At 39.4% G+C, this 24060-nt stretch overlaps 1 protein-coding gene across 3 annotated transcripts in view; it reads left to right on the top strand.

Moving 5' to 3' along the window:
- tmem132e (transmembrane protein 132E) overlaps nucleotides 1-24060 on the top strand; it is a 221593-nt gene that overhangs the window by 134160 nt on the left and 63373 nt on the right. The window contains exons 1-2 of one of the 3 annotated variants that reach the window (XM_027178641.2): nucleotides 17033-17303; nucleotides 17988-18915. In XM_027178641.2, coding sequence (XP_027034442.1) covers nucleotides 17294-17303; nucleotides 17988-18915 — 938 coding nt within the window. In that variant the 5' untranslated portion in view covers nucleotides 17033-17293. Of the gene's footprint in view, nucleotides 1-17032; nucleotides 17423-17987; nucleotides 18916-24060 lie in introns of those variants that run through there. The other 2 variants (XM_027178637.2, XM_027178640.2) reach the window with 2 other exon arrangements.

Raw genomic sequence — 24060 nt, 5'->3', positions numbered from 1 at the left:
ATACGGTCACAGATCCCAAACCTCAAAAACCAAAATCGTATCTGTTTACTTGATTCTTTTTTATCATATGATTTAATTGATACGTAGCATAACCTAATGGCATTTTGAGATAAATAGCCCATTAATTTACAGATTCTGGGTTGTGCACTCACATCGCATATAAAATATATGAATACACTCTTAAGACATTTCTTAAAGACTTTTGCAATTTAATATGATTTATTTTATGGTGTGTGTCTATTCTACACACCTGATCATTCAAAATTGCAGCTTTTATATGAAATAATCACAACATGCTTTTTCTTTTTTTTAGCTGATTTTTAGGATTTTGGCTGATTAAATGTTAAAATTTAAATTTGACACATAAAATCCTGAAATTTGTGAAGTTTTTCCAATGAAATAATCAAAGATAGTTTTATAGATAGTTTTTGTAGATATTGAATAATTGTTAAACTTTTTTTGTTTTACTGTTTAATATTGTATTTGATTTGCACACAAAACCATGAGCGTTAAGTATATAACCCCTGTGTGGTGATCGGGTCAACTTTTCTATCTTTAGTAAAAAATCAGCAATCTTTGTAGATCAATAATCTTCTGTTGATGTTAATCACCAGCATTCATTGAAACACTGTATTATTCCAAATTTATGGTCACCAAGGTCTTTATTGTAGTATTTTTTGTTACACAAATTAAAACTTTATCATAAAAAGAAATAAAAATGAAACTTTCTATGTTAGACTAACACACATAATTGCAAACATTAATAATAAACATTATCTATATTGTTTGGGATTGAGATGAAGTCAATATGTAGAAAGGACTTGTATTTTTATATGAATTTTCTGTAGTGCTCTTAAAACTCCTTTTGTTTTTTCTGGGTCAATTTTACCCTAACAGCGCAAAAGGGTCCAACGATCTCTTAATCCATAACAACATATATTATAGCTACGCAGCAAATGAAAACATTTGTTTGTCAATTGTTAAGTAAATAAGGATTTTTGTTTGTTTTTTCTGTAACTTTCTTGTCTTTTGGCCAACTATGAATAAAAAAAAAATAGCCCAGAAGTGACGTTGCTTATTCCACGTTCCAAGGATAGGGACTTGTATACACAGAATAGCTGTACAACTGGAGTTTAAAGCTACAGCTTCAAGCTAGTAATGAATTGTTAATGAACATGTTTGCATTCATTTGTAATTCTTTGCGAAACCTTCCACAGTAACTCTGTTTGAATTATATAGATACGTATTCATCGCTGTAGCCGCATTTGAAGCATTTTCAATACACAAAACATACCTTGGTGGTTAAGACAACATTTATTATTATTATTATTATTATTATTATTATTATTATTATTATTATTATTATTATTATTTTGTAATAAACTCAATTTTAACATTCATAAAAATCATCTCATAATCTTTGAAGCCTAGTGCAGTGCGACGTCCTCAAAGACATTTTGTGCATACATTTAAATAGGTCTTCAAACAGTCTTCTAAAGGACCGGGCTACTTATAGGGGAAAAAAATACTTTCCCTAAGCCCTTTTGATGCAGTTCAACATGAATAATTGAAGCAGCCTTCTTGCACATCGGGACCTCGTCAGATGAGCTTTGGTGTAATTACGTCGAGTGTACAGCCTTTTGTTGCGGGCACATATTGAGGGGCGGGGAGGTTAGGACCTTTTACACAGACATTAAAAACACAGAGGGGGACCAAAGTGGAGCAGACACAAACAGATGTATTCAGCTTAGGATTGTTAGCAAAAGTGTAGCAGTCAAACCCTGTCTTTATTTGAGCCAGCTGACAGGAAGCTGACAGATGGCGGAAAACGTTTGGCAAGTGGAGCACATGTTCAACATTTATGGACACTTGGACATTTATACTTTGGATTGTAGTGGGGTCTTGCTACTATAATGTGGACAAGATAGACGCTGTATTGCTAAACGTTTATGGACACCTGACCATCATGTGCTTTTTGAGCATTCAGATTTTCTGATATATATATTAATATAATAACAAACAAACTCTACTCACCTTACGTGGCATTGCTGTGCGGATTTGTCTATTTGACCACTAGGGCATTAAATGAGGTCAGGTGCTGATGTAGGCTGTAACGGTCACGTGTCCTCAAACGTTTGGCCGCATAGTGTATTTAATTGTATATTGGTGTATATGTAATAAGGGATAAAATATTGGTATGCTAACAGAAAAGGAAAATAATCACCAACATACTGGTGATATGTGACCAGAAGCGAGTGCGCTGATTGAGAACTACAAATACCACAGAAAAGTTTTTGCGGCAATATGTTAATGTTAGAATCACTATATATCTTGACAGAGGGTGAGAAGAAAGGAGGCTGTGTTTTCCATTTTAAGCCTGAAGCCTGACTGTAATTGATGCTGCAAGCTTCTAAAATGGTCGTTTCCGTGCTTTATCCATGAAGTGAGACTATAATTGATTTGGAAAGATTTTGAAAATGGTTGCCTTGCTTCAGTCATCTGAAGAAAAAAAAAAAAAACGTTAGACAAGTTCTTCTCAAACAGTCAGCAACCAGAAAAGTGAAGATTTGAAGTTTTAACCTCGTGTTCTTCCTCATTTTTCAGTGAGGGCAGAATCAAGGTAAAGCCTTCAGCTCTCAAGCCGTTAATCTCCCTTTCACGCCTCTTATCACCATGACAGCAAATGAGAGATGTGATAGACCGCTCAGCAAGAAGCGCAAGAATCCTGTTGACAAAAGTGCCGCACTGTTTATCCTAGCACATAGCGTTGCCACCTCTCTAAAGCTTGGAATGTGCACACACAAGGGAAAGTGGCTTCTTACATGCCAAGGGGACGAGAGGGAGGTACGGATTGAGAAAGAAAGAAAGAAAGAAAGAAAGAAAGAAAGAAAGAAAGAAAGAAAGAAAGAAAGAAAGAAAGAAAGAAAGCATTGGCAAGGACACACTTCAGAGGATATCCCCTTACTTGAGGGCTTGATTTATGTGGAAGTACACTTTGCTAGATGTTACACTCGGTCTGTTTACACCACAACTACATCTGGTCTGACTCAGACAGGGCGATAAATAGAGCCACATCTAGAGATTTTCACATTGCATTTACACCCATAGTATACATGGTTCTACTAGTGTCCTTGGTGCTTTTGTCTCCTGTGTAAGTTCTGAAAGCATAACTGTCTGTAAACTTCACCACATGCGGTCCATTAGTAAACGAAACACCAATACTGCCCAAAACAAGCACTTTGCAAAGATCTCAGAAATCCTCTCAATTCCATCCAGTCTCTGGTGGTTGATCAAAATAAAGCATTTTTCCTTTCAGTCCATTTCTTCTGCTTCCACCAAGATCTCCCAGATGATCCATTGTGAACAGACACTAACTTCAGTGCTCAGTTAAGAGGAAACCTGCCCTACGGTACATTAGACTCTGGTGGTATAATCTCGATTCTCTGCAAGTGAAATGGCTCCAGAGAGGTAACTCTTTGCTTCTCTTGTACTTAAAAACAGGGGAAAAAAAGTTCGGCTGGCCCAAATGGGCTCTTAAAAAGTAGAAACCCTGAAATCCATTGTTTCTTCCTCCCAATCAATAAAACATATGCTTGCTTTCTACAAGTTTCCTGAATATTTAATAGCAGCAGTCTGTTTCCTTTTATCTGCCAGACTTTTCTAAAGAACGATTAAGATCAAGAAAGCTTTTTCAAGCCATTGACTTGAAAATGGTTTGAAATGCTTTATCTATCTCGTGTGAGCAATCGTTCCTTTTCTTTTTTTTTTTGGTTGTTTTTTAAAATCTTTAAAAAGCGATTCCACAGAACCGGAAAGACTCAGCACAGTGAAACGATCCATACTGATGTTCTAACCCAGCTCGACCTGGGTCCTGCTTGCAGCTGGATTGCAGTAAAGACATGACATAAGCAGCTGGCGGAAGTGACCGGGTTGTTTGTGTAGGGAGTTAATGAGGCACGGCTAAAGCAGCTAATTCAACCTGAATGCACTTTTCAAATTTTGCCAGTGCCATCAAATTTCCCAATGTGCCAAGGAAGGACGAGGTTCTGGCAGAGGAAATGTAATTGGATGAAGGAACCAGCTGGCTGAAGAACCTGTAGAACTTATCCAGTTCACTGGTTTGGCTGAAAGCACAAAGCAAATGTAGACTCTGTTAGAAATGTTGGAAAAACGGTACTGTCAGGCTCTTGAATGGTTCCCTGCCAGACCACCAGAGGTCAGGCTGGCTGGTGTTTCCTTATTTCAAGCTTTGTATTGTTTATGTGGGCGGTACTTTGTTCTTACCTGTAACAGTCATCTGCACGTTACAGGTACATCGATTTGTATTAGTCTCTCAGTACCTCTTTTTATCTGCCTGAGGCTACTATATGTTATACTGTTTTACACACTAATGCAAGTTGGGTTCTTTTTTAATCCCCTTGAAATCTCAACTTAAGCACACCGGATATCTTCTTTCTCCAAGATACGATCCTATTTTCAGAATGTGTCCTTTATAATGCTCTGAAGATTTGTGAGCTATATTTGCATATACATTGGTCGAACAAAATCCAAAATTCCTTAATCAAATGTGTCCTTGGAGTCACAGTCTTTATGCCGATGATATACCGCTCTCTGGTCAATAACTTCAACTCCAATCAAAAAAAAAAAAAACTTCAATTACTCTATTAACTGGATCCCATCCACTTTCCTTCCACTCAACAAGAACTTATCAGACAATGCAGTCCCCTTTAACAGAAATTGAAATATCAGGAATTGAAATATCTTCCCAGCTGTAAGCTTCGATCCATTAGTCAAACCTATAAGCGATGACCTTCAACGTTCATTGAACCTTCGAAAGAAATATCTTCCAAAGGATGATTTTTTTTTCTTTCAGCTTAGAATAACCACACAATAGTTTCAAGTCTTTTTTTTTAACCAGAAAAATCAAGCCACCCAGATTCACGTTAATCTCATCGCAAAAGTATTAAAAATAAATAAATAAATCAAGGAGGTCTCCAAGCGCCGAACAATATTTTCATGCTATCTTACTTCGCTGTGAAAACAAATGAATCAAGCAGAAGTACAGTGTAAACCGAAGCGAGATAAACACTGCGAAAGGAAAGTAAACTTCTCAGATTTGCCTTTCATCAGATTAATACAAATACAACACCTTAAAAGCCAGCGACTCTCATCTGACTGCATGGTAAAAATTTCTTAATGTCACACATTGAAAACTTCATATGCTTGCTAACCAAATAGATTCACTGACTAACCAAATTTGGCACAATCTGCTTCAAAACCATGCGAAAAGCTAAAACTCTTGGGGTTTTTTTTGTGCATAGTTTAAAAAAGCAGAGCGATAGCAAAATAAACAAAAGGTTTTTTGTCCTTTCTGAGGTAAGCGTAGTTAGTTAACATTGTTGTATTCAGCACATCAGAACATTGATTGCTAGCTAAAGTAGAATGAATGAAATGAAAAAAAGTTTGTTTTTATCTACATTCATCCTGCTAAAAAATAGTTGGCACAGTTTGTTAGTTAAAGCTAGTATTTTTTTTTGCTAGTTTTAATCAGTTAGCATAACAGAAAAGCAAGTGCAATACAACACATATAAATGTCACAAAGCAGACTCACAAAAGCTAGATGCAAATGCAGGGGGACATTTATTAAGAAAATAACTCAAGTGCATTTGCATGGGCAAAAACAAAGATATGCAAAAGAGGAATATTCAAAAAGTAACAGAGTAGGCGAAAATATCGGCACACTTGCACAGGCATGGCGGATTATTCAAAACAGCAGGCAAAAAATACACGCAAGGGTCAAACAGGCAACACGACAGGAGCATCAATGGCAATCTGGGTTAAAAAAAAAAATTGGTTACATTTAAAAATCCGAGCCTGAGCAGAAAATACACGCCGTAGTACCATCACGCATCAGCGTCATGAGATCCGTGACAAACAGCCCAGGCTTTCACATCTGAAGACCTTGAATCGTTATGCACTAAGACATGAAATAATGCTTACTTACAGTGTATATGAACTAATAATGAGTTAATCATAAACTAATGAAGAGCTCACCTTAACTACCTAAGTAACATGGGTCTTATGAATTCCTGTGTGAATAAAGAACATCCACCTAATTCATTTAATAAATATTATAACACAAGAGTAAACTGTAAAAAGATTCTCGTAAAGAAATCTGAATTGAAATGGATTATATGTAGCTGCGTACGCAGACATTATTGTTGGGATTACTTTTCCCTGTTATCCAACGTAGAAAGTAATAAACACAGATCGTTTCGTCTTAATCCGAAGTTTTGAATCATTCTCCATCCATTTCTATTCAAATCCGATGTTCTAGAAGATTCTTTTCAGGTGTTTCCGTCTTAAACAGAGCATGTTTGAACGAGTTTAACTCCTACATGTTGATTAATATGTTAATTAACTAACAAACACTCCCTACTTAAGGCGGACGTTATTTATTCATCAGACTCATGTCGTAGTTGAGGTTAGTTCTTCATTACCTCACGATTAATACATTAACTGATTATTAGTTCATATCTAAGAAATGATCAGTTATCTAAAGTGTTTCCCTCCAAAATGGACTTGCACTTTCAAGATACAACACCTCTGTGTTCATAATAGGATATTTGGCTATAGAGACTACTGTTAAGGCAAGGGCAAAAAAAAAAAACAGTCGTTCTGGTTTATTGATCCTTAAATGTCCCTTGAGTTGTTCTGTTGGTTGTTGGAGACGAGATAGAGTCTTGGATGGATTTTTATTCAAAATCTGCTCATGTAAAATGTTTTCTCTTCGGTTTATTAAAATATTAATAATAATAATAATCAGATTCGGTCCGAGTCGTTTTACTGAAAATATTCATCGCTTTGGCTACTCGATATGAATTAAAGACATAAACAGGCAATTATGGGCACATAGCCTCACAGGCCATGTTGATTCCCGTATATAGATGCCAGCGGAGTTTATGTCTGATAGCACTCATTAGATTCTCATGAATATGTTCAGCAGATGCGGTTCCTTATGCTGTAAGCAGGCCCTCGGACCACATAAGCAGACCGAATGAAATATGTCAGCCTCGTTATTTTTGAAGATAGCCAGAGAGCGATCGAGTGAGCAAAAAAAAAAAATGGAAAGACTCAGAGTCATATGAAACAGGCGAGAACCTCAGGCCAAGTCCTCATAACTTTTTAATGCACTTCGTGAACTAACATTCCATTACTTAAACATATGTAAATTTTCGACAGTACAAAATCCTCTTAAGTAAATCATAAATTCGATCTTAGCTCATCAAGAATGGTGTTGTGAACACTCGATAAGTCAGTACTGTCAATTCTTTTTTTTTGGGGGGAAAAGGTCATCGGCGCCATAAGACCATTTCAGCCAGTGAATTGGTTATTAATTGAGTAAAGATTTCATTATTGATTGGAAATTGAAGTATCTGGAGTAATTATGGGTGCAGAAAGTTGTTGTCTCTGTACACTCAAAGTCATTGGAAATGTGTTAAATTTGAATTTTATTTTATGTTTTTTATTTTAAAGTAGACATGTACATATTGCTAAAGGATATACTGTAAGAAGTAATTTGAACCAATTTACGATAAGCGATCTCTGTTATGCTGTATTTGACCTGCTTTAAAAAGCCCTGTAGAAATAACGCAATGTAATATACATTCTGTATTCTGTATAAATGGTCTTGTTGATAAAAATCCCATTATATCGTGCGAAAGTGATTTTTTCTTATCTTTATCCTTTAGTATATAGCCACTCCAGGAAGAGTTGTTTTCTATAGTCTGCTGCTGCATTTAAAAAAAAAATCTAAACTATATATTACAGTTCTTAAAAAAAAAATTAAATCTATGTCGGTCAAGTGACAAAGTCTGCCCCTGTTGCTCTTAACCAAATTTCAGCATATTTCTACAGCAGCCATGAAGCTTTATCGTTAGCATACACATTATATAATTATATGTAGCATGTTTTGGTTTATTCAAATAAGCAAAATTTCTGCTTTTTTCCGTCGGTCGATGTAAAAAATGACTGTTTGAAAATGGAAAAGTTTTTGCCCTTTGTTCAAAGGACTGCCTGACATTTTTGCTACGTTTTTATTCACAGCATAAAATGCCTCTAAATTTGTTCCTTGGTTTTGTACCCAAAGCTGATTATTTATTTAGCCATTGTTGGGTTAGTCGTTCTGAATCCAAAAGGCGTAAAGAAATGCCAAGAAGCAGCTTACGTTAAGTGTTGCAGCTGTAACCAAAGCTCAACGTTTCTGTAACGAAAACAATTCAGCAGCCAAAGCGAGAAAAGAAAGTGCTTTTAGTGGCAACTGTAATGAATAGTGCTCTTCTGGAGCTTAGATCAGCCAGGAGGGTCTTAATCTGCTTTATCTATCCAGATCAATGCTGATAGCTGGCTGATAGAACTGCATGGACATATTGAAAGAATTTTTTTTCCTCATTCGTTTGCTGGCAAAAAGCGTCTCCGTAATTCTTTTTAGAGTAAGTTGTTATGGCGACTCGACCCAGAGTTTGAGACGCCATCGCCATGGGAACCAGGAGACGAAAAAGACCCAAATAGTGTGAGACAAAGAGCTTGTTTTCCCTTAGGGTTTTTTTTTCCCTTCTTTTTTCAGCTTGCTCGCTCTTTTTTGTGTTTGGAGTGCAAGTTTCCATCAAGAGTGCTCTGTGTGAGAAAATCCTCAGTCTGAACTCCTTGCTGAAAGAAAATGATGACGATAATTAACATGGCGTTGCTCCAAACGTGGATACCAATGGAGCTCCTCTGTTTGCCTTCAAATGTCAGACGCAAATCAAATATCTGCGATCATTCTGTTGAACATCTGAAACTTTTTAGCGTTTAGTCGAAGAAGAGACTTAAAATGGACAAACCTGACCATCACATCCTAACTGTTAACAAAAAGTTGCACATAATCAATTATACAGAATGTCTTTGTGTACTGTAACGTTACACATTTGTTTCACTGGAACGAAGCTGCCTGTTAAATTAAAAGTACTGTTTATTGTTACCTAAACATTGCGATCCAATTTACATATCGGTTTTCATTTGCATTACAAATGTTCCCGAACAAACCTCCGCAAAAACATGAGCTGTAAATAAACCTATGCACTGTTCGTGAGGTATTTTTTAATCGGATAGTGTTTACATGAAAGTTTTCCGTTTTCAACGTTTTCAAATTGTGGACCACTACAGTTCACGTGTTACTATGTTTTATTATTATACATTCTAGTACGGTTATAATTAGCTAGCTGAACTTTTCAGGATGTTAGATGAAAGTTTGAAGCTGCATTTCAAAGATGCTATAAAGTGGGCGTGGCTTATTACCGCACCGCTCTTGCTTTTTTAATTGTTTGTGTTACGTATCGAATACTGCGTTACTATTAGTAATTTAGACCTCAAAAATGAGTCGATTCTAATAGTGTTGTACTTCTTTTTCTGAACAGCCAGTTTCACTGACTATTCTACACGTCGTGTTAGTATGATTTTTAGACAGACAGAATTATGACTCTGGTTTTAAATTGATAAATCTGCATAAATCTGTGTATTGCAGAGGCATCAGCCAGGCTACACGTGAAGGTGAAAGAAATGCACTTGGTTTGTAACCATTTATCAGCATAAGAAGACACCTTCTCAGTCAATAGAGTCATTAGAATTCCCAGTGGGCTGAGTCTATCCATATTGCTTCCTTTTCCAGGCTCATTAAAGAGTTTTCAAAGTGAAATCAATCCTGGTTTATAGGCCAACTGGTGTGTGTGTGTGTGTGTGTGTGTGTGTTTATGTATGTGTGTGTGTGTGTGTGTGTGTGTGTTTGTGTGTGATCTTTTGAGACCTTGCTGAGCCCTTGCTTCAGAGGTCTTGTGGAGTCTACGCCTTGATGGTTCAAAGCTGTTTTGGCAGCTACACAATATTGGGCAGGTGGTTTGGCTGATCGTGTTATGCTATATACACAATATCTAACCTGAAAAGTAAATTTCTACAAAAAAAACATTGCTGGAATTTCTGCACAACCTGAGCAAGCACGTCATCCAGGAAACAAAGGAAAAGGTAGATGCAGGGTAACCAAGCAACCGAGTTAGGTGCTAGTTTCACACTTTTCTTTTACGAGTTGTCTTTATGCCAGTCACTGTGTGTGGTAATTATGTCAAACTGTATGGTAATTCAGGCAAACTGGTGTCACATGGTGCCTTTTTTTTTTGGCAAACTGGTGCCTTTTTTTTTTTGGAAGGAAAAAAGTGGGGCACGGTGACTTAGTGGTTAGCACGTTTGCCTCACACCTCCAGGGTTGGGGGTTCGATTCCCGCCTCCGCCTTGTGTGTGTGGAGTTTGCATGTTCTCTCCGTGCCTCGGGGGTTTCCTCCGGGTACTCCGGTTTCCTCCCCCGGTCCAAAGACATGCATGGTAGGTTGATTGGCATCTTTGGAAAAATTGCCCGTAGTGTGTGATTGTGTGAGTGAATGAGAGTGTGTGTGCACCCTGCAATGGGTTGGCACTCTGTCCAGGGTGTATCCTGCCTTGATACCCGATGATGCCAGAGATCCCCGGCACAGGCTCCCTGTGACCCGAGATGTTCGGATAAGCGGTAGAAAATGAATGAATGAATGAATGAATGAATGGATGAAGATGAAAAAAGTCCAAAATCTGTCCTGCAACAGAATAACTCAGCAGCAAGCCAGGGTTAACAGGTCAACCTTAATGTTTCTCACTGATACCTACAAGCTTAAAGGGCTTCCAGCTGGATATTAGATTCATTAACCAACATGAGGCTCAAACATTCACGGCATGTATCTCCTTAATGTATCACTGCTTTTTTTCATATTTGCATATTCATCGACTCTTGATAAACTGATGAGATGCGCCTCGGTGCCTATACATTTTTTGAAAAAATAAATGATGGTCCTCACAACACAGGTGACATTAAAGCTGCCACACATCACACACATTTGCATTCTGGGTTGTTATAAAGTCCTCTGATGTGGATCCTAGTGAATATTGTGGTCTAGCACTATAAAGCAGATCCTCGCCCAAAGCTATTATCCAGTGCGTTGTTACAGCTGATAGGCTTGCTTCAAAGATTCAAAGGAGTCATGTCTTAGTTCCAGTGTTTTTCAACCTAACTTTCAGACTCATTGTCACATTCACAGTCATGTCTCAAGCTTCAAGAGGCTTTTGACTAGCGCAATCGATATTAGTATGTAGCAGGAGTCAGGTTTCACGGCCTGCTTATCGCTGACATCTGTCTCATCTGAACAGAATTCACTTTGTGTAGTCATTCTGTGATGAGCTGCACTATATTGCCAAACGTTCGTGGACTCCGATATCACAGCCGCATGTAGCTGAAGCAACGAACCAGTAGGTTCTTGGGTATTATGGATAGATCCAGGAAATGGGTGTGTCTAGAAACTGTTAGTTTTTACTCAATTGAATCAATAAACTAATACAAAAACACACTCTTTTTAAGGCATTTGGAATTATACTAACATCAGCAAGCCAGTATGTCTTGTCTTTATTTTGTGTTTAGAGATAACTGGGCAGTGCCAGCTCAGTGGTTTAGATGTAAGGCTACTGATCAGAAGGTTAAAAAAAATAGCCCAGCCAACCTTCCATAATTAACCCTTAAAACTCAACTGCTTTGGACAAGCTTGAGCATCTGCCAAATACTGTACATGATACATGAACAAAAGGATAACTTGTTAGAACTGGCCGACAGTTCTAGCTGTCGATTGCTAGCTAGCAAAATAAATTGACCGTAGATCCTTGGTTTCGTTTACACCGACTTGGGATGTGATATCAGGTCAAAATATAAAGAAAGAGCTCCTGTTCGTTAACTGCTTACGGTTCCATTTATATAAGACGTCCATGGAATAAAGCTGGTGGACGTACGGTCATTGGAATTTCACACTCTCTGGTAGAAAAGTGCAAGTTCTCAGGTTGTCCTGCGCTCTTCTCCAGGCAGATTAATTTCACGGCTCGGAGTACCGAGTCAATACACATTCAGAGAGAATTCAAGTCTCTGTCCTATGCAAAGTGCATAATGTGCACTAAGTAGTGAGGCTGAATAGCAATGGCACCAGTGGTGCAATGTCACATAGCCAGTCCTTAGAAGGTATGATGGACCAAATTAAAACGTGCTTATCAGGTCATGTCGTCATTTTGGATCGTTTAGATTGGTCCACGTGTGACAAAATGGTCCCACTGTCTTATTAAGATCCGTCCAGTGTCAAAGGAAAATGACGTAAATTTTACAATGAATACATTGGCGCTTTAACTGGGTCACTTTATACATCAGGTGGAATAATTTCACTAAAAGTAAAATCAAGTTTAATTTAATTGTGTGCCTTAATTTAATAAAGCATGTTGCAAAGGGCCTTTTAGAAAGCTCATTATAATCCGATAAGCATTTAGAGGAAGCAAAGGAAAGTTTTTTTCAAGAAATCTGAAGGACATTGTAGTGAAGAGGACATGTAGACAGGCAGAGAAACAGACAGGAAGACAGGACAAGACTTCCAGCCTCTTCAGAAAAGAGCCCTCATATGCCCTCTTCTCAACTCACTTTAAAGACCATCTTTTTATCCTTTGTCCTTGAGTGAGCCTTTTCCGCGTTCCCTCGGCTCAATCCTTCGTATCTCTGTGGTACATATTGAAATCTAGTTTTACATGCTTTATAACTCAAAAAAAAGGGGGTGGAGAAAAAAATACTAATAAACTAAATAAACAGGTCTTTCTTACAATAGCAATAGTTTTTGTATTCTCATGCTACACTAAGGTCTGAAGCATGAGATCTTTTTTTTTCTTGCATTATTTCTTGCCGTTACCTAAAGCTTGAATATATCACTTAAGACCAGATGGCATCTTTCAGAATTCCGTATTCAAAATGACTCCTTGTCACATTGCATTGTTAACAATAGATCTCTTGATTTTACTTCATTCCAAGCTTGAGTGAAAAGTCTTTGAGCTTCCTTACCTATCAGAAGGAATCATAAGAAGGAAAATGATTGAAAGATACAGTGGAAGGGGCATGAGGCAGAGCGGTGATATGGTGGCGTTTGGATTGGTCAAAAATACTCATAAATCAGAACAGAAGTGGGACATGGTGGGGGGCATAGAGACTTAGTAGTTAGCACCTTTGCCTCACACCTCCAGGGTTCCATCCTCCACCCTGTGAATGTAGAATTTGCATCTTCTCCCCTTGCTTAGGAGGTTTCCGCACAGTACTCTAGTTTTCTCCCCTGGTCCAAAGAAATGTGTTATAGTTCATTCTTAAAATGATCTGTAATGTGTGAATAATTGTTCCCTGCCGTGGGTTGCCACCCTGTTTAGGATGACCACCGCCTTGTGCCCCAAGCCCCCTGGGAAAGGCACTAGTGGTATAACGATAACTAGTGTAAATATTGGTACTATTGTGCTTAGTAAATCAGGGCATTTGTGATTGAGGTATCAGTAACAATAAGTGCTAATTGTTATCATTAACCATAAGGAGGTTTGACCAAAAAACCCACAATGTAAGTGGAACCATGTGACCAGTATAATGCAAATTAAATAGACATAAAGCTTAATCATGCAATCAAAAAAAAAAAATTAAGAGTGTTTGGATGTTAAATGTCATGAATAATGTAAAAAAAAAAAAACAAGAACTAAATGTGTCAGAAGAACGAATGTACAAAAACTTCGATCCAGTCTCTATCCACATCTAATACCCTGTCAGTTGGTGGTTATATTAATTTCATTATGGGATGTGGTAGCCTAGTGGTTAAGGTGTTGGGCTACCAATCAGAAGGTTGTGAGTTCGATTCCTATGTGCACCTAGCTGCCACTGCTGGGCCCCTGAGCAAGGCCCTTAACCCTCGATCGCTCAGTTGTATAAAAATTAGATAAAATGTAAGTCGCTCTGGATAAGGGCGTCTGCTAAATGCTGTCAATGTCATAGTAATATGCTAAGACACACATTTCATCAGACAATGCAACAATCCTCAGTAGACCTTGATAAGAGTTAGTCACCAGTGGTAGTTGTTTCTATGAATAGTTAAATTTCAAACTAGAAAGAGGAAAACTAAAAAAAAAAAAAAAAACATGACCTCGAAATGCTGTTTTATAAATAAGGTTTTGAACAGCCACTGTTCTACTGAGAACCTCCTCCATCCTGTATATATATATGCTCCTTTACGAAAGACCAGCATGGAGCTGATTTGATATTTTTCTTCTCACACTTCACCAAAATTTCATTGACGGGCCAAATCATTTCGTCAGACAGGTCGGATTTGGCCGCACCAAACCCCAACCTTCTGGAAAATAATGTTAGACACTATGCAGATGTTCATTGAGAAACTCATACTAGCTTCTCTGTTGTTATGCTGCCCTCATTGATTAAGCCATATTATTTAGTGAAGGATTTCATTTCCCATCCAGCACAGAAGCCTGCCATGACACTAACAGCCACCCAGCCAGGGCCTGTTTCTCATGCTAATCATTTCATTTGCAACTGTTGTTTGTCATGCTAGTTCAAGCCGCTGCTCATTCGCTCGCCTTCTCTGCAACTGCTCCATAGATAAAAAAAAAAGGTTTTACTCCACTCTGTCCTTATTCTCTCTACAGAGACCCAGCAAGGATTATGAATTCTTGTTGACTCATGAAGTACTTTAATTCCTTGAGTTAATGTAACAAATTAAAAGAAAATGGAAAAAAAAAAATAGAAAGAAAGAAAGAAATAAAGACAAGAAAATCACTTACTCAGAACACACATTTTCTCCAGAGGTCTTGCTGGAAAATAATTTCCCCCACCTCTGAAGAAATGCTAATGGAACCAAAATGCACTTCAATATAGTTAATAGAACGTGTATCGTTGAGTTATGAAGATCCGTGCTGTTATTTCTGAAAACGAGAATTGTTTTCTTTGCGAACGCTGTTCCGTGATTTACCTTTCACATCGCATTACTTAAATGTTTGATCACTCGCTTTGCATTCTTTGAGCCCTCCTACTGTCTGAATTATTTTTTTTTTCCTCCCCCTCTGTGCACATTTCAATACAATGATTTTGATGGAAGTGTTGTTCTATCCTCATTTCAGAGCGACTTATTAATTACCACAATCCTCTGATCAATTTGCTGGGTAATTCCAAATGCGAAATAGGCCTCGTGTGTCATTTAATTTCAAAAGTTAAAGTGACTTCAAACAAGAACACCGGGTCTGGAATTACATTTTATCTCGTCATGGTCTCTTAGTAAGGCAAAGAATGTTTTTTTTCCCCCCTATACTGATGTCTTGGGCTGTCAAGTTGAATTCTTTAATTTGGTTTCAAATAAAAATGAATAATGTTAGGAGAAGATTTTCTTCTTTATAACGGAAAAACATCGTAAGCTACTTGAGCATTCATGTCAAGCAGCATAATGTACTGTCTAAAATTGGAAAATGCATTAAGATTGGCAGGTCTGATCTCAAATGCATGGTGCCAAGTGGTCCGCTACTTTTAGCAACCTTTTGGGAAAGTGTTGCAGCCAAGAATGTTAAGATTAGCATGAATTAAAGGTAGGGATAAGGGGGAAGTCGTGGCCTAATGGTTAGAGAGTTTGACTCCTAACCCTAAGGTTGTGGTTTCGAGTCTCGGCCCAGCAATACGACGACTGAGGTACCCTTGAGCAAGGCACAGAACCCGCCTCAAATGCTCCTTGGGCACCACAGCCTAAATAGCTGCCCACTGCTCCGGGTGTGTGTTCATGGTGTGTGTGTGTGTGTGTGTGTGTGTGTGTGTGTGTGTGTGTGTGTGTGTGTGTGTGTGTGTGTGTGTGTGTGTGTGTGTGTTCACTGCTGTGTGTGTGTGTGCACTTTAGATGGGTTAAATGCAGAGAACGAATTCTGAGTATGGGTCACCGTACTATCAAAGATTTAGTGATGGTCACAGAACATTTACGTACTATGTCTCATGACATGGAGATGGATGTAACGGATCTGTATAGTCGAATAAGGGAGACTTATGGTTTCATGTTGCTGTCGCGTGAAAAGAAAGCATAATGATGAACAGTTATGTATTATCTCTTGCAAGCTTGAATGAAGTCATTGCCCTGAAGCAGCCAATGTGATAGGAAGTGGTTTGGACAGGGTGGGGTGGGTTTTGGGAGGTAGTGGGGTAGTATTGTGGGGGTGAATCTGACCCATACACATCTGCCCGCTTGCGTTCTCGAAAGGCTTTTTAAAGAGAAAAACTCTTTAGCAGCTAATGTGTTTGTAACGTATTGGCTTTCACAGGCATTAGCTCATCCCTTTAGGAGGTATTCATTTCTCGCTCCGCAGTCCACAATCGTGCCAAAGGTGTGCAGACCTTGGAGCAAGAGCGAAACCGAATCCAGCCATTTACAATCAGAGCGCCTCCATTGAAAGCAAAGAAGATAGTAACCTACAGAGCGGTGTGGGCAGAAACTGGTTGTGTAATAGAAATACACGAGGTTATGTGAGTGATTTTCTAATGGAGTTGCGAAAAGAAAAAGCAAATCATTATTTTAGCAAAGGAAGTCCCACATATGCAGATTTCTTTTCTTTGCTTTTTTCTTTTTTGTAAGCTGTTGAGAAGCCATTCTCCGGAGTAAGTGTTGTACGAGTGCAACCCCCACCTCCCTCTTTCATTCAAATGTATTTCTGAGCAAGTCTGAGGACAAGGAAGGAGAGCAGGACTAATTTGCCAATGATCTTTTCTCTAATCCCCCATTTCTGTCTCTGCCTGAAGGCGTTCAAGTTGTGCAACCCTCCCCCACTACAACCCAGGAACACACACACTGAAATACACTGTGTCTGCCTGAACATGTCCATCGGGAGAAGATAAATGGAGCAGGAGAGTTTCTAGTCAGCCTGGTGTCAATTTCCTGGGAGGCCTGTGTTTTCACACAGGCTAGGAGGTAAAGTTGTGATTATAAAGCTCAGGCAAGGTGTGGTGAGACAGGGTGGTGTCTGGTCTTTGTCTCTGTGGGGGCGGCGCAACTGGATCTGCTAGGAGGAGTCAAGCTTTGGAGCAGGCGGGACAGAGTGGAAGGGGTTAGTTCACAGAATAAGAGCACACAGAGTATCAGCATGTTGGAACGCACACAATCGTTGAAGTTTTCACCGGGATTCATTTTGCCCTAAGTGTTTGTTTTCTAAGAGATTACGACATGGATGGATTAAGCAGGACCTTTGATCAACTCGGATAGGTTTTGGAAAAACTTGGTGTGGGAATTACAAGTCCTTTCAACGATTTACTCTACTGACTCCTGCGATCTCAGATCATTTTGGGATTATCACTTAATGTTCATGGATATACATGTGTGCAGGTCATAAATGCATTTTAGTTGAGCTGCATTGCAAAGTTTTATTAATATGGGACATTTTGTTGCTCTGCTACACCCGAAAGACAGTCCATGGCTTGTCTGTTCTCTGTTTCTTTTGATAAGTATGTTGCATGTACTCGTTTTTAAACCAGCTTTACATATTTTGCATGTAAATGCTTGTTAAGATGTTTTTGTTTATGGTTTAGGATCTGTCTCCTTGACCTTCATGGTGGTTTACTTTGTGGAATTTTTGCCATTCTGAAAGATGTGTAAATCAGTCTCTGTCCTCTGACTAGTTTTTGCTTCAGATTTGTGGTTTTGTCAAGGTAGCTCTGTTTCTTCTAATCTGTTCTTAGCTATGATCAAAGTATGGAGCAGGCCGAGAAACAGATTTAACTGTTGTTAGTCGCTAGGTATGGACAGGGTATTTGTGTCTGTGAACAAACTGCAAACAGCTAAATGATGTGAACCTCAAATAAAGATAGCCTGTTTATCCCCTTTGTGTAAAATTCAGAATATACACTTGTCTTACTTCAGCAAAATATATATATATATATATTTTCCATTTATGCTTAAAGTTTATATTTGAGAGTGCCTGTTAACTTTGTTCCTGACTATTTATTGACTCCTCATTTATTGTGATTCCTGTTCAAAGCTACAGCTATCTTACATCTGTTGTCTCTTCAGTTGCAGGTAAAGTTTCCCCCACCAACTATGATGCCCTGCTCAATGCCCCTGCTGCTACTGCCACCTCCAGCCCCCCAGAACTCTACCTTCCTGCCAGCTTCAAGCTCTCCAACACCCAACTGGCCTTCTTTCTCGAAGAGAGCCGAAGTCAGGGCCGAAATGTCCCTGGTGGCCACCCCTTGCATCGTTCAGAGAGCTTTGTGGTCTTCCAGACCAGGGAGTTACCCTCAGTCAACATCTCTTTGGGTCCTTTCACCCAGGGCCAGACTCTTTCCAAAGATCTTTTACAGCCTTCAAGTTTCCTGGACATCCCGGGTAGACTGACAGTCAATTGGAAGGTGCGAGCCTTTATTGTACAGTCTAAGGTATTTGCAACTAACCCAGTGGTCCAGGTGCTGTTTTACATTGCAGGCCGGGACTGGGATGACTTCAAGGTCCAGGACAAGCTGCCCTGTGTGAGGTTACATGCCTTCCGGGATGTTCGGGAGATCAAGACTTCTTGCAGGCTCCAGGGTAACTTGGCACAATGCTTGGCACAGCTGGAACTTCCTTCTACGTGGTTCAATGTCAATGTGGCACCTTTGGGCCGCAGGAAGTCCTCAGTGGCAGATGTTCTGGAGATGACTGGGGAAACCCTCCAGGCAGAGCTGTATTACACCCTCCATGATCCAGACAGCAAAGGGGAGTGCAGCGATAGTTACCCACGACGAGGAGGAGGTTCCAGGGGGGAGAGTACACCCCAGCAGCCACTACTTCGGATAGGGAGCATCAGCTTGTACCAGCCCAGTCAGGAGCAACTGGTAGTGGACAAGCAGCTGGACAAGAACCTCTTCTTGAGGCTACCTGACAAACCGTTAAAGCCTGGCGAGACTCTCAACATCTACCTGTATTTGGTTCCGAACTCAACAGTGGAACAGTTCACTCTCAAGTAAGTGCCTTTAACTTTCTTTACCATTGGGCCAAACTACTTAGTTCTGAACATCTTGAGATAGATGACAGTGTTTGATAGTAAAGATACAACACAACAACCTCAGTTCCTATTGAGTTCTAACTTGCCGATACCTTCTGGCTTGGTGACTATGAAGGACTATAAATACACAACGCAATTCAGACTCTTTTCAAGGCTACAGTGGGTTTTACATAAACAGTTAGGTGCATCCATTAAAGAGGATCTTAATGGCACTCTGTTAGGTTGCCAGGGAGAAGGATATACTTGTGTGGTAATGTATAAACAATGGATATATATTAGGGCTTCAATTAGTCAACTGAACGCCAGAATAACTTCAATATTCTACAATCGTTTTTCATCATCACGGTAATGGGAAGGGTTGTGATGGGAAATGATCAGTTAAGCTACATGAAATGTGTGTTGTTTTTATTTTAAAACTTTGTTAAGGGAGAAGGGAAGGAACATATCTGTTTTCCTAGGCATTTTGTCAGAATGCTCTGTACACAGTCCACTTAACACACTGAATTTTAATGGAGGCTCACAGAGTTCATTTTAGGAATTTGCGCTGAATTAATTAAGCTTCGATAACTCATTAAGCCTAACATGAAAAGGCAGTACACTGATTTATGCTAGCAGGGGTAATTCATTAGTTTTATCTGACAAAGTGTGCATGGATTAATGTGCGAGCATGGCAGATTTGTGCACAGAAGCTAGAGGGTCAGCATTCCGTACTCTTGTGACACGTGACACTTTTTTCTGTTTGTCTCTTGCTAGGTCTTTAAATCCCATACAGCACCAATAATGATAGGGTCACAGCAGTGCACCGGTATTTTTCTTGGATTATTTTTCAATAACGTCACAGAGTATTTCATTTCATTATATTCTATAGGTATGTCGTTCATTTTTATCCTTTTATAGTCGCATGTAACGTCGCGAAGAAATGTCAGAGAAATGTGTCCAGCGGTCGCACTCACGGCTGCTTATGAGCAGGCTGTGAATGTTTCATGAAGTGCAAAAGGTGAACTTCTTGAAGTAAATTTTTATTGATCAGTCATAGCAGGACCGCAGAGCTTACTTTACTCGTTTCCTTGCCGTCAGCTTCATTTATCGGTTAGAGCAATACAACATATTTGAATCCCTAGATTGGTGTCATGGTCCAAAGCAAAGCTCTCAGTTTGCTCATCAAACTGTGGACGGTAAATCTCTCTGACCTCACATTTTATGTGCTCATATCGGAGTCTTCTTGTGCCTCAGGTCTGACTCGGTGACATTAATTCTCTGTGGAGTGGCCAAGAAGCAATAAAAGCTCCCATCAGGGGGAAAAAAAAAGATGAAGAAAAAATCAAGAACTCCACCCTGAAATTACACTCTGCTGGAAGCAAACACTTGAGGGACACCCAATAAAAAAGCCTATTAAAGATACAAATTTAAATATGAATTCAGCTCAGTGACCACACCAGTCCTTTTACATTTGTTTACTACCTCCAGTTGTGGCTTGTTTGAAGACATTAAATCTTTTCATCTGCCATAATAATGGTGGAGTTATACAGCTTTCAGTCTGAGCTCTCTGTGTGAACATTCTGCCTTTACTTGCTTTGCTAGGACAAAATCTCCGACATTGATGTCTGCCTGGTATTCGGTTTCACTTACAGCTTTCTAAAGAGGCCTGAAGATTTCTTTATGATCGTATGTGTAGCTTCAGGTGCAGGCGTGTTTCTGTCGTTAATACATGGGTCGTAATGCGATAATAAATGGAGGTGTATGTAACACCCTTAGACACTGAGACAGGATGATGTGTGTGTGATGGGTCTGCGTTTGTATGTGAATGTTTTCTTTCTCTTCGGCTTTTTATTTTTGCACTAGTGAATATATTCTTGATGTGGTGCCTTTGTCTGAAATTCTGGGTTACCATGGAAATCTGATGACAGCACTAGTCTATGTTTATCATTTCCCTCAGTGTTTTTTTTTTAATACCAGCGCCATCCCGAGTATCATAATTTGGTCACCCAATAAGGACCAGGACCTTTGTTTTTAAATGTCGCGGTGAGGGTTCGTATTAGATAGTACATTTCATGCTCTGACAGGAAGTCGTACACTTCGTACAGAGATGTAGGGTCGCATCAAGCCAAAGCGCCATTGATTATTTTCCAGAACGGCACGCCCAGTCACGCTGTATCTCTTTAAGTGTACTGAACCTGATTATAGGGATGTTGTATTCCGTATATATTTGAACCTAATCGCATGGGAGCATTAGGTAACCTCATATTATAGCAAAGTTACTTTGTCCTTGGCATTTCATGTTGTCTGGAACGCATCATTTCTATTGACCACACCTTCTCTTTCACCACTGATTATCTCCATTTGTGCTGATGCTTCAGTCTGTCACACTCCCCTGGATCAATGGTGCACGCGTCCCGGTTTCCATCGGCCTCCTTTCAGATCGTTATCCGAGGCCACCCAGTTTTCTTCCACTTTATTTCCTCTGTCTGCTTCTTTCCTCCACTTCAAGCGTTCCACCTGTAAAAGTGATTTTAACCCTCACCCTCTGGTTGGGGTCATTTATGTAAGAGCGAGCTGACAGAAAAACCATTTAGCGCTGGACAATAGGAAGACCAGCTATCCATTACTGAGGCCTTGGGCACACACACACACACACACACACACACACACACACACACACACACACACACACACACACACACACACACGTGCATTCACCAGAGGAATTAAATAAAACAGCCAGCTCTTTCACCCTAGTCTTTTCCTTTTTGTAACTCTTGGGTTTATTATTCCGGTCCAGCCAACCTCTGCATTTGTGTCCTCGCTTCACTAAACATAAAGGTGACGCCGTTAGGAAAAAGTGGCCCGTAGCATTTAGGAAGGCGCTAATCTTCAACTTTTAAATGCAGCTTGACATTTTCCTTATTCAAAGAAGAGCACTCTTCGTTATTCTTGGCCCGCTGGCCATTTTCAGCCACTTGTAGCCACTCTTCATTCGCTACACGTCTTTAAGAACGCCTGACGGCTACGCTAGGACTTAAACCGATGGATACTTTTTACGAAGGAAGGAAACATCCAAGGTGCTGATACTGCAAGACTGGAATCGACCTAAGATTACGGTCCGCTTAACAGCTCATGAAAGGCAAGGAGTATATCATTAAGCCAGATTGAGCTTGTCGTCGAATTCGTCAAAGTCAATTGCCTTGTTTTAGTGTTTTTTTTTAAAAAAGGATTTCTTGCTTTCTTAGTGCGGTTAATAATGCGACCACAAGCCTAACTTTCTGACCTTGTGGATTCATCTGACACACTGCACTTAGTTCAAATGAATACGGGATTTTTTTGTTTTGTTTTGTGTTTTTCTAGTTTGATTTGCTTCAGAAGACCTAATTAATTAATTGCAACGAAAAAAAAAGCATGTTGTGTTGGTCACTCGGCACTAAACGTGAGATTCTCTGTAATCATATACCGAGTCAGGTCTGGGAGCTTGGGTGTGTATTTGTGTGTCTGAAGCTTTGATAGTTCGAAAGACCTGCTGTGATTCTTTAAAATACAAAAAGGTTATGTAAGGAGACACCCACTGAGGTGTTTATTTACGCCTCCTCTCATACGCAGTGTGTATGATTATTACTATTTTATATAATCTTATCACATTTGATGTTCAAATTTTAATTTCACTCTGATTAAATAATGGTTATTTATCCTGATACATGACATCCAGTGTTGAGTTATTGAGGTTCTTGGCAGGAAACGATCGGTTCGTTTCTGTGTTTTTTTGTGTTTCTAGTTTGAAACGGAGGCCCAGAGCTTTCAGATCTAATTTAACTCCATTTTTTTTTAAGCTGCGACAGAAATCCCTCACCGAAGACTATCAGTGATAGAAGAGCTACTAAGATATCTACTGTATTAAACTTCTCTTGCACGTGGCTTTAACAATCTAAGAAACGAAGCCTTATGTTTCTGCTGAACCGATGCATTATGTATCTTAATTTTCTTTCCATTCCGTGACACTGCCCCCTAGTGGTATGTGCAAATATACAATCGGTACCGATTCTATATAAACGAAGCGATGTTATAGTTAATTTTTTTTAAAAATTACATGTATTTATTTTAGTTTGGGACAGATTTGAAGCTCTCGGGACTAAACTAAGGAGTCTAAGTGTCGGTGACGTATATTGCATTCATTCGTTGATCCAGATTAGGCGACTAATTTGTTTATGTTTGGGGAAATTTTATTTCAGGTATAAATAAATAGATTAAATCCTAGATGACGTCTCAATCGTTTAGGCTCCACCTACTTCCAGACTAAATCTCAGCACCTTCCAGGTTATTCTTCTGTCCAGATTTTTTGTGCGTTGAGTCCAGCTCTTGGCCACTGGACAGTCACGCTCGGTTATACATCATTGTTAGAATCAATTTTTCTTCTTATGGACACTGGAGACACAAAGCTGGCACCGCCTCCTCATGCCATGTTTTGCTAACACAAGAGGCCTGCAGTCTGGGCTACTTTATTAAGTGCCATTTGGGGAAACTGTCATTTTGAAAATGAACCATTTTAGACAATGCACAGATGTTTCTTTTTTTTCTTTTTTCGCACCCTTGGTTCTGGCTTAGACAGTGGCAGGTGGCTATCGAGAACATTCACAGCTCTCAGCGCAGTCAACCTGGCATTGTAACCACACACATACACACACACACACACACACACACACACACACACACACATGCACAAGCAGTGAGTTTCATTGCTTTACAAATGCCAGCAGTTGAGCTCTTATACCTCGGTTTCCTTTATGCTGTGAATGAATGAAATGATACGCTGCTGGCTGCGCTGGATAGGCTCGGTGTCTCAGTCTCTCAGTGTGTGCTGTCCTTTTAGCAAAGAAGACAAGGTCAGGTGATGTGTGTGTGTGCGCGAGTGTGTGTGTGTGTGTGTGTGTGTGTGTGTGTGTGTGTGTGTGTGTGTGTGTGTGTGTGTGTGTGTGTGTGTGTGTGCTTGTTCACTAGGTTCTCTTTGATTACTGTGTTGTTATTAGTATGTATCAAGCCAATTTCCAATATAAAAAATTTATAAAACAAATAGAGTTTGAATTTGGGGAAATTCCAAGCACAGAATTCTTCTTTTAA

This window comes from Tachysurus fulvidraco, chromosome 26 (assembly GCF_022655615.1).
Source record: "Tachysurus fulvidraco isolate hzauxx_2018 chromosome 26, HZAU_PFXX_2.0, whole genome shotgun sequence".
Classification (NCBI taxonomy): Eukaryota; Metazoa; Chordata; class Actinopteri; order Siluriformes; family Bagridae; genus Tachysurus; species Tachysurus fulvidraco.
This window is presented reverse-complemented; position numbering and strand designations above follow the sequence as displayed.